At 38.7% G+C, this 15,968-nt stretch overlaps 1 protein-coding gene across 1 annotated transcript; it reads right to left on the bottom strand.

The window, feature by feature from the left end:
* Positions 1 to 856: 856 nt before the first annotated feature.
* Positions 857 to 2,094, bottom strand: LOC131143949 (uncharacterized mitochondrial protein AtMg00810-like). The gene is made up of 3 exons (XM_058092305.1): positions 2,017 to 2,094; positions 1,720 to 1,920; positions 857 to 1,612 (listed from the first exon to the last, which is right to left on the bottom strand). The coding sequence occupies exons 1-3, from the start codon at positions 2,092 to 2,094 to the stop codon at positions 857 to 859; spliced, it is 1,035 nt and encodes a 344-aa protein (XP_057948288.1).
* Between the last annotated feature and the right edge of the window lie 13,874 nt (positions 2,095 to 15,968).

The raw sequence follows: 15,968 nt of genomic DNA, 5'->3' as shown, positions 1-15,968 counted from the left end.
ACACCAAGATCTGCTTTGAAGAAACGATTGAAGAGATAACACAAAGTTTTATTATAACAATAAGATTACAATAATTTGTCCAACCATGCACTCACTAAATGAGCTTCAATGGCAAAAGGACAACAAACAGAAAAACAAAAGAGGACACAACCTTGTAGTCGAGATGTGTGTGGTGCTCCGGTAGGGAGGTCTTATTTATAGCCTCTAGTCCATGGAAGAAGCACATGGGTTGCTCACCTACCATGGTAGGTGGTGGTAGCTCACCTACCATGGCCGACTTTGACATTAGTGGTCATCTTTGACATTAGTGACCTACTTTAACATTAGTGGTCGTCTTTGACATTAGTGGATGTCTTTGACATTAGTGGTCATTTTGATATACCATGCCCACTGTTCACACTGGATAGGCTATATTGTCTTAGGGTGGCGTTTCCCCCCATACCCCACCCCCCCCCCACCAAGGGTGTTGCTCCTAGACCCTCATGTCTCGGAGGGGAACGTCTTCTGTCTTCATAGTACCATTGTGCTCTACCACTTCGACCTCATCTAGATCATATGTCAGTTAAGTGTTCCAATTAACTCATGGGAGGTGGGCATTGCACACATATACACCAACACCCCCCCCCCCCTCAATGTCTACCTACACTCTTGGACCAATACTAAGAGCATCCCGATGCTTCTGGAAGTTGGAACTACCTAATGCTTTGGTGAAGATATCTGCATGATTATCTTTCGTTGGGCAATACTCCATCTTAACAACCTCATCCTCAATAAGTCCTCATATGTAGTGATATTGAATCTCAATGTGCTTGGTTCTTGCATGGAACATCGGGTTCTTACAGATAGCTATGCAAATTTAATTGTCACAGTGAATCAGAGTTGTGGCATTTATCGTTATCCCAATATCAGTAAGAAGTCTTCTTATCCAGACAGCTTCACATGAGGTGTGACGAGCTGACTTGTACTCGACTTCTGTGAATGATAGTGACATTGTTGACTGTTTTTTTCTTGTCCACGAGATAATTCTATTCCCAAAGAGAAAACAATATCCAGAAACTGACTTTTTAGAATCAATATCTCCTGCCCAATCAGAGTCACAGTATCCAATTAGGGAGTTCCCTGATGTATAAGAGATGCCAAAATGAGGAGTCCCTTTTATATACTTGAGGACCCTCATTCCAGCCTTCCAGTGAATTTCTCGTAGCTTATTTGTAAATCTACTCAGAATACCAATTGCAAAACTGATATTGGGCCTTGTGTTGCATAGGTACACCAAACTCCCAATTAGACTTCTATACATTTTAGTATCAATAAGTGGAGAGGGATCTTCAATGGAGAGCTTAATGTTTACTTCCATTGGAGTAACCACTGGAGTGCGTTCTGCCATCCCAAATGCCTTCAATAACTCTTCAGCATATCGTTGCTGAGAAATAAAGATTTCTCCTGGATGCTGCCACACTTTAATGCCTAAGAAGGAGTGGAGTAGCCCCAAGTATGTCATCTTGAATTCTAAGCATAGGCCTTCACGGATGTTGTTGATCTTCTCCTTGTGGTCACCTATAAGCATAAGATCATCTACATATAGTACAATTATTACATACATCTCATTCTCCTTCAGTACATATAAATTTGCATTAGAGGTAAGAAAGAATCAATCCTTTGGTACCAAGCTCTAGGGACTTATTTCAGCTCATACAAGGCTTTCTTCAACCTACACACTTTGTTGTCTGAATTTGGAAATTCAAATCCTAATGGTTGCATCACATAAACCTCCTCTTTAAGATGACCATTAAGGAATGCAGACTTCACGTCCATTTGAAATAGCACCCAGGTTCTGTGCGCAGTAGTAGCCAAAACCAGACGGATTGTTTCCATGCAGGCTGTTGGTGCAAAGGTTTCAGTAACATCAAAACCTTCCACCTGAAAAAATCCTTATGCTACAAGGTGAGCTTTGTACTTCTCTAAAGTACCACCAGCTTTATATTTTACCTTCTATATCCACTTCGTGCCGATTACCTTCCTATGAGGGGGACTATCCACAATCTCCCAAGTATCATTTTTCATGATACTTTCATATTCAGCTTCCATAGCCATTCTTCACTTCAGATCAGCCAGCGCTTCATCTAGGCTACTTGGTTCCTTAACTGTACTGATTATATCAGCCATTACGGTCATATTTACCAAGTGTTTTGTTGATCAATGTTGTTCCTCTATTCTCTTCGACCTTCGAGGTCCATCAAGTTGTGAACTCTGATTCACAGGTTCTAGATTGCCTTTGTCAAAGAGTTGTTGTACCCACCTGGGGTGTGGCTTCTGAACAAGTGCTACTGGTACAACAGGCTGGTTTTGAATTTCTTCATCATTCCCCTCAATCTGCTGCTCTAAGTGAGGCACATGGTGGGTAACTTTGTCGGTTGATGATAAAGTGGACCAATCTCTATCTCCCACTAAGTGTGGTCCTTCATCAAATACCACATCTTGACTTGTGACGATTTTTTTGCCTCTGCATCATACAAACGATATGCCTTCGATTATGTACTGTATCCCAAGAAGATGTACTTGTGACTTTTGTCATCTAACTTCCTTCGATTGTCATCTGGAACATGGACAAAACATTTGCAACCAAATGTTCTAAGATGAGAAGCAGAGGGTTTCCTACCAAAGTAAGCCTCGTGAGGTGTTTTGTTCCCTAAAGCTTTAGTGAAGCATCGGTTGAGGATATACACAATTGTATTAATAGCTCCTGCACAAAAATAATTTTGGAAGGTTTTGTGCCTTCATCATTGTTCTGGCCATCTCCATCACAATTTGATTTTTCCGTTCCACAATGCCATTCTATTATGGAGTTTTTGGTGTCAACAATTGGAGCTTGATGCCAAATGCACTACAATAATTGTTGAACTCCCCTAATGTGAACTCGGCTCCTCGATCAGTTCGAAGTTTCTTTAACTACAAACCTATCTCATTTTCAACAAGTCTATGCCACACTTTAAATTTTACAAAAGCCTCAGCCTTATCACGAAGAAAGTACACCCACATCTTTCTACTATAATCGTCGACTAACAGCATAATATAGAAAGATCCTCCTAGTGCAGGAGTAGTCATTTTACCACAGAGATTTGCATGTACCAACTCTAGAGGAAGCTTTGATTTTTTGTTGCTCTCTTGTGGAAATGACGTACGATGTTGCTTGTCTAGCATGCAAGCTTCACAAGGCTCTGCAGTATCAACTACTACAAGCAGATCAACCACCATTTCCTTTCTCTGCATCTCCTTTAAAACTGCATAGGAGATGTGTCCAAACCTTTCATGCCAAAGTCTACTTTTTTTATCTCTAGTTGTTGCGGCAAGTGCCACAAACTAATATAGGTTATTCTTTGGAAAACCTTCACCCACAATGTTGTCATTACTATCAATGATCTCAGCTTTTGTTTTCATAAATCGTGCTTCATAGTCACGATCAGTGATAGCAGTTACAAATAAAATATTCCTTTTAATTTGAGGAACATAAATGACATCTAAAAGAGTTTTACCTTGGCCATTCGTGGTTTTTAAGGAAATGGATCCAGTGCCCTCTACTGGACACTTTGCATTATTTCTACAATCGCATTTATAGGTTCATGTAGAGGCTTAAGGGAACCATAGCACTCCTTTTTGCTAGTCATGTGTCGGGAAGCTCCACTATCAAGTACCCATGAGCAATCTCCTGGTACTGTTTGAGCAGTTGAGCACATTTCTTCTATAACCATGAAAAGATCTAATTCTGGTTCAACACAATTTGCTACCTGTCTAACATTCCACGTAGGCTTCAACGTGTCGTTCTTTTCATCATGGATACGTTTTTTGCATTCCTTGGTTGCATACCCCTTTTTGTTGCAGTAGTAGCATGTACCAGAAAATCTCTTCTTGTTCTTTCCCTTCTTATTTTCAACATTATTGTCCTTGCCTTTGATCTGCACGATGAAAGCACTATAGCTTTCATTTTCTCTAGTTCTCGGCCTTATCTCCTCCTCTAGCAAGAAAGCACAGAATTCCTCAAAGGTTAGTGTAGGAGTTCTAATCTACGTGTTAAGAACAGTTGCCAGACTGTCATATTTTGATGGTAGTACTCAAATAAATCTTCGAGCTAACTCCTCAATGGTCTTTGCTATGCCCACTACCGCCATCTGATCACACAGAATTTTAATTCTAGTGATGAATACTTATACCAATTCTCCGTTATATAGCTTTTCTACAGCAAGTTGATTCTCAAACTTCTGAATGCATGCCTGGTTCCTTGTTTCATATTGATTCTTTAGACCATTCCAAGCATCTATAGCCTTGGATGTATGCTTGATCAACGTAAGTATAGAATCAAATACACTTGTGACAATAGCACAAAGTGCATCTGCATTTCACATTTTCCATGATTTGACGAGGGTAGCATCTGGAGGGATGATTACCTTAGGATTGGTGGGGTCAGGCATGCTAATCAGTTCTAGATTCATACCTTGAGATGTATCAAGTAGTTCATATAAATCCAAAATAACACTCATCTTGAACTTCCACAAAGTGTAGTTCGTGTCATTTAGCTTTCCTTCTGTGAATGCTGGTGGACATATCTGAAGTGCTAGTGGAGATGCAGTAGCGGAAGATGAAGTTCCTGCCATTGTAATGTCTCAACAATTATAGTTGTTTCTTCTTATAGCAGCCTTCAACTTTGATACCATGTAGAATAACAACATCAAGATCTGCTTTGAAGAAACGATTGAAGAGATAACACAAAGTTTTACTACAACAATCTGTCCAACCATACACTCACTAAATAAGTTTCAATGGCGAAAAGACAACAAATAGAAAAATAGAAGAGGACACAATCTTGCAGTCGAGATGTGTGTGGTGCTCTGGTGGGGGGGGGGTCTTATTTGTAGCCTCTAGTCCATGGAAGAAGCACATGGGTGGCTCACCTACTATGGTAGGTGGTTGTAGCTCACCTACCATGGCCGAATTTGACATTAGTGGCCATCTTTGACATTAGTGGTCGACTTTGACATTAGCGGTCGTCTTTTATATTAATGGCCATCTTTGACATTAGTGGCCGTCTTTGACATACCGTGCCCACCGTTCACACTGGATAGGCCATACCATCCCAGGGTGGCGTTGTCCCCCATACCCCCCACCAGGGGCGCTACCCCCCACCAGGGGTGCTACCCCTAGACACCCGTGTCTTGGAGGGGAACATCTTCTGTCTTCGTAGTACCATTGCGGTCTACCGCTTCGACCTCATATGTACAATACATCAGGTAAGTGCTCCAATTAACTTGTGGGAGGTGGACATTGCACATATATACACCAATACAGGGACCTAGGGTCAATCTACAGTCTTTGAGAGATAATCCCAAAAATCCGATGTTGGTCGATGATCCCCAAGGTCATTCTACGGTCTTTTGAGCTTATGCATTCTATCATGCATGTAATACAATTATTACAAACCATATTATTACAGACCAACAAAATTAAATGCAAATACAATTGACAATAGTGGTTTTCATTCCATTTGCTTCTCCAATCGCCATTATATGGTGTGAGTTGACTTTTTGAGTCTGATCCCTGTTTTGATGCTGACAAAGCACATGTTTCTTATGTGTGTATTTAGCATGTGGACAGGTCCATTAATTTAACACACACATAAGGCAACGGCGATGGAAGCTTGCAAGACTTAAGGACTATACGATCAGCACATTCCATGAAGTCGGAAGAGCAAAAAGACGAAGACATTTGTTTTTTATTTGTATATGCATTTATTTTTTATCTTTGGTCTGTAATATTGCATGCATCTGCATGATGTGTTTGAATGCTCAGAACGACCGTAGATAGACCCTAGAGACTAGCACATCTCACCAAAAGCTTTTTTTCTAAATAGACCAAAATCATACAAAGTTTTTGGAATAACTTTAGGGTCAAAATCGAGGCTAAAACGAAATTTACAAAAACTTCGGTCGATCGAAGGTCGACCGACACCTAATTTTTTTGGTGTCTTAAAAAAGGACCTAAAAATGACATTAGGACACTCACTCATGCATACCCATACTTGGTCATTTGAAATAGGGTGACTGTGGCTTAAACAGGACCGAAATGCACAAAATGTGCACATTCGGTGGACCGAAATCCTATGTACAAAATGCCCCAGTCGACCAAATGTCGTTCAAGTTAACAAGTTGACCACAGTTCGATCGACCGAACTAGGTAGTTCATTTTAGCCCAGTCTACCTAACCTAGGTCTAGGTCAACGGTTGACCATGTCCCGGTCGATCGAACTCTTGTAGTTTAAATAGCCCCAGTCAACCGAAACCTCCTGAAGTCAACTTTTTGACCACCCGGTCGATCGAACCCAAAATGTACTTCAATGCTCTGGTCGACCGAGGGTCCTCGGGAGATGCCCTAACAACCTGGTCGACCGAACTTCTCACTTCAAAATGTCCCAGTCGACCGAACCTCGTTGTTTTGAAAAATCGCCTCTTCTGGTCGACCGACCAACTAGTTCATTTTCACCTTGGTCGACCGAACCACGCTAATTTAGAAAAATCGCCCTTCCTGGTCGACCGACCTTGAAGTTCAAAATTGGCCCGATCGACCGAGCCATATGAACTTCGATCGACTGAAAGTCTTCTAGTCGACCAGTGCTCTCAGTTGTTCCGAATTTTTACCACGGTTAACTTTTTTAAACGAGGTTAATTTTAATTAAACGTCATTACTTTTTATAAAATGACCTATGTGTCCCCAATGGTCATATTTCTCACAAACTCTACATTTCTTTAAATTTGATTAACTCCAGATTAATAACTTTGATTAACTCTAAATTTCTCTCTAATCCTTAGTCAATCAAAGTTCCCTCAAAATGTTTTTTATTGTTTAAATCACTCTTTTGGGGTCAAATATTTTTATTCAAATCTCTATCTCTCTCTCTTTCATGCTTTTATTTCAAAATTTTCTTTGAGGAGAGTATTTTATTTAAGGCATTTCATTTGCACATATTCTCACTAGGCACCAAATATTTGAAGAATATTTTTGAGAACATTGCTTTGGTTTTCTCCCGAATTATTTCCTTGATAAATATATTTTGGGAGAAGATTATTTGTTGCACAAATATTTTATTAAACTTAACTCCTAGATTCTCCAAATATTTCTAACTTGCATAAATCTTTGTTGTAGAACATAATACATATTTTTCATATACATTCTATTTGTGCAAAAATCATTGAAAGAGAAAAACCCTAGGTTCTCCTATATCTTTATTGAAATATCTTTTTGGAGAAAATTTTTATTAGGGTTTAAATGTATTTAAGCACCCTTACTCCCATAAGCATTATTTCATATCATTGGAGTGTATGTTTTTATGAGCTTAGCATGTACATCTCTGCTTGTATTTCAGAAGCATATATTATGTACAAAATGGTTTTATTGTAACGGTTCGGTTCAACCCTTTAATTAAACTGGGGAGTCTCAACCCCGTAAGTGAGACTAGTTTGGCTCAGCCTAGCAATTGAGCTGGGGCTTTCCTCGCCCCGTAAGGAGAGGATGTAAAAAGCTTTTACTCTATCTGGTTAAGTGAGCAGGTGTAGTGGAATCCTTGGGGGTAAGCCCAAGGCGGGGATGTAGGCTGGTTTGGCCGAACCTAGATAACAAACCTGGTGTCGCTCTTTCTATCTTATTTAAATTTCTGCATTTTAATTTCAGCATGTGAATGAATGTTTATTTAATGCCGAAATTATTCTCATGCACACATTTGATGTAAATAAGATACTACACATGTGTATGTTTGCTTTTATTGTTAAACTCGCTTTACATACACGTATACATGTCGAATGGGACATGATATTGTGGTGAATCGGCGAATTGCTTAAATTAGCCAAAAAGTTTTTAAAACCCATTTCCCTCCCCTCTTGGGATCACACCAATTCCAACAGTGTGAGCATTGAGTTTCTTATGGCATCAACTATATCTTTACCATCCATGCGTGCAAAGAATTAACCCTATTCATAAGCTCAGTGTACAAGTAAGATACATATGCTTTGTCAGCATCAAAATAAGGATCAGACTCAAAAAGTCAACAAGAAATAAGTCATAAGGATTCTTTATCAAGGAATCAAGCTTTAAGCATATAGATGTTAATTTCAAAGCCAAGATTATAAGTTCTAAGTTAACACACTAATATTCATACAATTGATTTTAGTTAACAAGTATCAATGTTGCAATCTATGAATTAAAATGAGTTTTACAAAGATGTGATTTTAATCTACTAGCAAGGGTTCACAAAATATGGCAAGGATATAAGAATTTTTTTGGATGACTTGACGTTGTTCAACACAAGTTAGATCACATCGTAGGTCCTTCGAACAAGCTTTGAAACACCAAGATGAACGCAGCAATGGAGTGGAGGGGAGGTGGTTGTAGGGGTGTATATTGTGGTGGCCGTGCGGATGTTAGATGGGAGGCCGTGAGGGTAAGGGAGGGAGGATATGGTGATGGAGTCACTGGATAGATAGTGATCTCTTACCACCTGATCTCCCAAGAGAATGATGTAGCCTCACACTACACAATCAAAAGATTGGAAAAAACTTTCAAATTTTAGCAAAGGAAATTCCTTTCAATATATTAAAATTCAACCTTACTTTTAGTTCTTACAATGAAGGGATATATATAGCTAGCATGGGGGACAATACATTAACTTCTTACACAAGCATTTTTTTGGGGGGGGGGGGGGAGACAAGGCATGAGAAACTAAACATGACAAATACTCACTAAATCCTATCGCATTAAAGACTCAAAACTTACTAAACACACAACTTACTAAACATGCACATGCAAGCAAGCTTAATTCTCTTGCAATATTACAAATTAAAATATGAAACATAAGTCAAAGGAAGGCCAATCCGTGTGGGGTCCACATAGGTCTTCTTGCTTCAATGCTTCACTTTGAGTCTTCAAGTACCTAATAACCTTGAAATAACATATCCAAGAAAAATAAAAAGTCAACACAATAACAAGGTCTTCCATCAAAAGTCTTCCATCCAAATAGTAGATGGTCTTCAAATATGATCTTCAATTAATCCCATGTGTTTCTGCGAAAAAGATTTAATGATAGTGGACATCTGGAGGTCGTCCACGTGTCACCATATTAGCAAAGGAGTGGACATCAGGAGGTTGTCTGACTCACTCAAAAAATGAGCAGCTCGAAAGCTATCCCAAGTATAGGAGTTCTATCGTGTAATATTAAGCCCAAGGGCTAGATCGTCTCCTCAAGGAATGCGTTTTAATCTTGGATTTAACGTTCTTCCAATCAAAATTAAATTGCACTAAACTCAGTTCAGATTCGGGTTTTCAAGATTGTGGAAACTTAAATGAAAACACAAATTAAATTCCTAAAACTAGCACGCACGGAATTAAATAACCATAATAAAAACCCTAATCTACTTAAGGAAACACTAGAGCATACTAACTAAAAATGGAAACCTTAAACATGGAATTAAAAATACGCAACCACAATCACAATTTAAACACGAAACAAACAAAACTCTAAACCTAGCATGCAATGAAATTGAGAGCAAAAACGGAAACTCTAATCTACTCAAGGAAACATTGGGACACGCGTTAATTAAAAATGGCAACCTAGAACATGGAATTAAAAACACACAATGGAAACTAAATTAGACACACACTAAAAAAAAACCAAACCTACTAAAAATCGAACCTTTAGCACAATTAAGAGATCAAATCAAGACTCACAATTTAAATGTAAACATGAACTCAACGGAAATTTAAAAGACATAAACAATAACGGAACACAATAAAAACACAACCTTTACTAATCATAGACCCTAACTAAATCGAATTTCGACAAAAAAAAATATCTGAATTTAATTAAGAATGCTAAATTAAAATAACTATCAATTAGATAAACAAAGAGATTAATTTAACAATAATGAAATACTCAACATTACTCAACTTAAACAAAAAGAAAGAAAACTCCAATAACATTAAAAAAAACTAAAATTTCTTCAATATTCCAAGATTCAAAGAAAAGTAAATAAAAGAAAGAAAGAAAGGAAAAGAGAGAGAGAGAGAGAGAGAGAGAGAGAGAGAGAGAGAGAGAGAGAGAGAGAAACAAATCCATGGAGCCGTGAAGTTGCTGCTGTGCTGGAGAAGTTGCTGATGCGCTTTGGTGGTCCTGCTATAGAGTCGGCTAGTGTTCTGCTGTGCTTGGGGACTGCTGAAGATGGTGGAGGAGGCTGGCCGTACTGCAAGAGGGCAGAGGAGGCCAAGAGAAATAGAGGAAAGGGGGAGAGTGAGGGAGGAAAGACAAAGGAAAGGAAGAGAGACAAGGGGAGAGAAGCAGAATTGAAAAGAACAAAAAAAACAAACTAAAGAAGAAGAAGAAGAAGAAGAAGAAGAAGAAGAAGAAGAAGAAGGAGAAGAGGAGAATGGGGAGCCATGGGGGCTGCCTACGCAGGAAGAGAAAGAGAAGGGTTAAATAGGATAGGGGGGTAAAGCCCTATACCTGAATAGGAAACCCGAATTGCTATATTTTTTCATTTTTTTCATTCTCTATTCATCGCAAATCTGACTCTTTTAGAGCTCGTATCTCACAAAACTCAAAACACAAAAGTTGTAGATAATCCTTTCCTCTTTCTCTATAAATTTGAATCGTCTCGATCGAAGCTCGGAAGGAAAAGTTATGCATAAAATATGAACAGGTGTCGGTTTTGATTCTCGGGAATTTTCCTGCGACAAAAAATTACCAAAACTTCATAAATAGTGCAATAAAGTTCAAGAATGATGATTTTGGCATTTTATTAAAATATTGGATAATTTTAGATATTTAATTAAAAATATAAACCGTAAAGCTCTGGTTAAACGTCCAATTACGCAGTTTCGGTGCGTAATCATTGTCCACGTGTCATCATGTTGGCAAAAGAGATAGGCAAGGCATGTTGATCCCCATCACACTTGGTATCAAAGCTCAGTTAATTGTAGCATGAATTTTGTTTCCTTCTTTGTGGGATTAGGAAATATTTGGTAAGAGACCATACCAACCAATGCCAAAAGAATTAGGATGCTAAAAGCGCAACCTAAGACGATAGCCAACAATGTGGCTATAGAGATGGCCTGACTTACTAAACATGTTTATGAATTGGAGAGATCACCAAAACATCAACAAAGTTCCATAATGGAATTGTCAGAGGACTTTAACTATTTTATAGAGACCTTGCAGGCGAAGGTAAATGTGATGGTTCTAACTATAGGAAACTCTAACACTCTGGTGTTTAGTAGCACCAAGGTACTAGAACCCAGGACATGTAGGGGTGTCTGTGATGCCAAGAAGTTGGAGAACTTCTTGTTTGATATGTAACATTACTTTATAAGGATAAACTCATAATAGATGAAAGTGAATACTATAATTATGCACTTGGTTGGCAAACTAAACTATGGTGGCCTACCAAGTACAATGAGATTGATCAAAATGGACATTTTGTCATTGATTGTTGGGCAGACTTAAAGAGAGAATTCAATGCCTAATTCTCTCCCAAGAATGTTGAGTATAACGCTAGAAGAAATTTGAGAGATCTTAAGCATAGTGGGTCAATTAGGGAATATGTGAAATAGTTTAATCTTTGATGTTGGATATTTTGGAAATGTTGAAGAAGGACAAGTTATTATATTTTCTTAAGGAGTTGAAACTATGGTCAAGAAAAAAAAACTTCATAGACAAAGAGTTCAAGACTTGTTTACCACATAAGCTGCTGCAAAACACTTGACTAACAATGCTAGTGATATTTTCACATCGAAAGAGAGTGACGTGGGTGGAAACAGTGAAAAGTCTTTCAAGAGGGGCAAACCTAAAAGTAGGAGAGCTAACTATTGCAATGTTCTGGAGAAGGGTCTGGAATGGCAAGAAATAATAATATTATAATTTCAATGGAGTCACCACTAACCTGAAATTTTTCTGGGTGCGGTTAGTTCACCTAATTACCACTCGTTGATTGGTCTCGAGACTAATCCTAGGCCAAGGAACTAGTAGTCTCAATCTGCTTATACCAAAGTTGGGATCGAGAGTTCAATTATATAAGGAGAAGGTATCAGCACCCCCACACCTGTTCTACGAACGGTACCTAATTAATCATGAATTATCCCTAAATTGAATCTAATGGTTTTTTATTAACTCTTTATAAATAAATAAATAAAATTTCAAAAGGAAAATAAAAACTACAGTGTAATTTAGGAATGTCTAATATGACCTCCAAATAAGGGGATCTTGTTAGATAAACTCCCTTCAGAACTAAAATTAGTGAGGTAAAAAATATCTCTTTACCCTTTGTTAAATCATTAGGATGCATATGTTAGGAATCTGTGAGCAATAAACACATGCCATAAAAATAAGAGACACCAGAAATTATGTGGTTCGGTCTAGATTGACCTACGTCCACGGAGCACACTACAATTCACTATTAAACCGAGAAAAAATACAAACTCTCTCTCTCTGCTCTCTCTGCACTCTTCCTCACACTCTGTTCTACACACCTCTACACTATACACACACCTCTCTTCTCTATTTATAGATGGCTGGAGGAAATACAATAAATGGTGATTGACGAATTACAATAAATCGACAATCCATAGCTACGGACACAGCTCAACGTGGCTTGCACCAGCTTGCACGCGGCACCAGCTTGCACACGGCACCGCGTCTCTAGCTCTAGTTACTCAACAATCTCCCACTTGGAGACAGAGACACCTCCTCAACTAGTATATGGTTAAATGATGTGCTCAAATATGTCTTCAGACATAAAGACTAACTGAAGTTGAACACAACTTCAACTTCTCTGTAGTCACCACCTTTGTCAACATATCTGCCGAATTCCTGCTACCTTGGATTTTTTCTAGGGTCAACACTCCATCCTCTAATAGAGATCTAACAAAATGATAACGTAATCCAATGTGTTTGGTTCTAGAATGAAATGCAGAGTTCTTTGCTAGATGTATCGCAGTCTGACTGTCGCTGTACAAAATATTTCTTTCCTGCTTTATTTTGAACTCTATTAACAAACCTTGAAGCCAAATCATCTCTTTACTCGCTTGTATCACTGCTATGTACTCAGCTTATGTAGTGGATAGAACAACAATCTTATGTATCTGTGACATCCAACTAACAGTTGTTGTGCCAACAGTGAATATATATCTGCTGGCGTTTTTGCGATAATCAATTTCACTTGCAAAATCAGCATCTACATACCCTTGAATTTTCAAGTCGTTTTTGTTGAAACATAGGCACTTATCAATAGTGCCACGTAGATATCTCAAAATCCACTTCACCGCTTCCCAATGAGTCTTCCCTGAATTTGACATATACCTGCTGACAGCTCCCACTACTTGGCCAATATCTGGTCTGGTACCAACCATCGCATACATGAGACTTCCAACGGCTGAGGTGTATGGTACCTTAGCCATGAAATCTTTTTCTTTATCTGTCTAGGGAGACTAATCCTTAGAGAAACGGAAGTGACTTGCCAATGGTGTAATTATTGTCTTGGCGCTGCTCATGTTAAACCTCTGTAAAACATGGCTAATGTACTCTGACTAAGATAACCGCAACGTATCTTGTTACTTATCTCTAGAGATTCGCATCCCAAGAATCTACTTTGCAGGACCCAAGTCTTTCATGTCAACATATAACAATAGGATAATATAGCTAGTACGATACCTCTTTAAGTGGCAATAGTGGTCGGCATTGCACTTTTGAAAATTTTTTCTCTACATACAGCTGTCAAATTTCTTGTACCATTGCTTAGGAGCTTGTTTGACACCATACAAGCTCTTCTTCAATCTGCACACAAGATTCTCTTTACTTTTAACTGAGTAACCTTCTAGCTGTTGCATATAAATTTCCTCATAAAGGTCACCGTGAAGAAATGTCATCTTCACGTCCAACTGCTCAAGATGTAAGCTCTCTGAGGCAACAATACTCAAGACAGATTTGATGGTTGTCAGCTTCACAACTGGTGCAAAAATATTGGTGTAGTCAATTCCTTCCTTTGCTCGAAACCTTTGACTACTAATCGGGCTTTATACCTCTTGGATTCATTATGCTCTTCTTTGATCCTACACCCATTTGTTGTGAAGAGCCTTCTTAACTTTGGGCAACTTAGCTAGTTCCCATGTTTTGTTGGAGGTAAAAAACTTCATCTCATCTTTCATTGCAAGCTCCCACTTGCTTGAATCTCCTTTCTGACATGCTTCAACACAGCATTCAGGTTCTCCTCCATCTGTAAGAAGTAAATGATTCACATACCTCCTATTTGGTACATGTTGCCGAGAAGATCACCTAAGCTCTAGAGCTGGAGTGGGAGGTGGTGGTGCAACAATATGCTCCACAGGTTCCTCTTCCTAAGGATTCTCAGTGTTCTGTTGAGGATTCTCGTTGTTCCGCTAATGTGTCCTTGCACCTTCTAGGACATCATCCACATCTACGTAGGTTGTTTCAAACTCTGTAACTTATGTTGTGTGTCTATCTTTGTACATTACCTTTTCATCAAAAATCACATCTCTGCTTCCAATCACCTTTTTGTTTTCATCATCCCTAATGCGATACCCATATTCATCTCCACCATAACTGACGAAGGTGCATTTACGATATTTTGGATCAAGCTTATTCCTGACATGATCATTGATATGTACGTATGCAATACAACCAAAAAATCTCAAATGTGAAAGTCTTACCTCTTTACCGCTTCATACTTCTTCTAGTAGTCTATAGTCCAATGGTACTGATGTACTCCTATTAATTAAGCAAGTTGTTGTGTTGACTGCTTCTGCACAAAACATCTTTGGTAAGCTTGACTGCATATGCATGCTTCTAACTTTTTCTGTCAACGATCTGTTCATCCGTTCGGCTACGCCATTGTGCTGAGGCATACCTGGCACAGTTCTTTCCATTTTGATACCATGCTCATAGCAGAATTTATTGAACCCGGTGTCATCATACTCACCACCGTTATCGGTTCTCAGCTTCTTGATTTTCAAACTAGTTTCATTTAAAACCATTATTTTCCAAATTTTAAAAGCATCAAATACATCAGATTTGTTCTTCAAGAAGTAAACCCATACCTTCTGAGAAGATCATCAATAAATGTTACGAAGTAATGCTTTCCAGTTGTGGATGAAATGGTCGTTGGTCCCCATACATTTGAATGGACTAGCTCAAGTCTCTCCTTCTTTGGGGTACTGGTGTTCGTCTGGAAGTTGACCCTCTTTTGTTTCCCAAGTATGCAATCCTCTCACATGTGTCAATCTTCACTGACTGTAAATCACGCAACTTTCCTTTTGAGTGCATTACCCTAAGTCCCTTCTCACTCAGGTGTTTGAGTTGTTGATGCCAAATATTGCTATCATCATTTCCTGTAGAAACTGTAATAGACATGCATGCATTAGGGGTTATACAAAGAGTTCCACTTTTCTTACCTCGTGCAATCGTTAGTGCACCCTTCGAAAGCTTCCATTTATCACCAATGAAAGTTGTGTTATATCCTTCATTTGCCAGTTGACCAACTAAGATCAAGTTCTTCCTCAGGTCTAGAATATATCTGACATCTCTCAGCTTCCATACTGACCCATTCATCTTGATCTTCACTGTCCCCTTGCCAACAATGTCGCGAGGTTAATCATTGCCAAGGTATACTATACCGAAGTTACCTGGTGTATACTCCTCTAGGCAATCTCTACTGCAAGTGGCATGAAATGAAGCTCCAGAGTTGTTGACCTTATTGGTCACGCTCGGTTTTGATTATGACAAATACTCATTGTATCTAATGAGTGTTTGAGTTTTTGTGTAGGAACTAAGACTGTTAAGATCAGGATGTGCACAAAACAAGCAAAGCCTGAAGACCAATTTATAATTCAGCATTTTAATATATTTAATTGGTCTGTAATAGTAA

This window comes from Malania oleifera, chromosome 12 (genome assembly GCF_029873635.1).
Source record: "Malania oleifera isolate guangnan ecotype guangnan chromosome 12, ASM2987363v1, whole genome shotgun sequence".
Classification (NCBI taxonomy): Eukaryota; Viridiplantae; Streptophyta; class Magnoliopsida; order Santalales; family Ximeniaceae; genus Malania; species Malania oleifera.
Note: the sequence above shows the minus strand (reverse complement) of the source record. Positions and strands in the feature narration are given on the sequence as shown.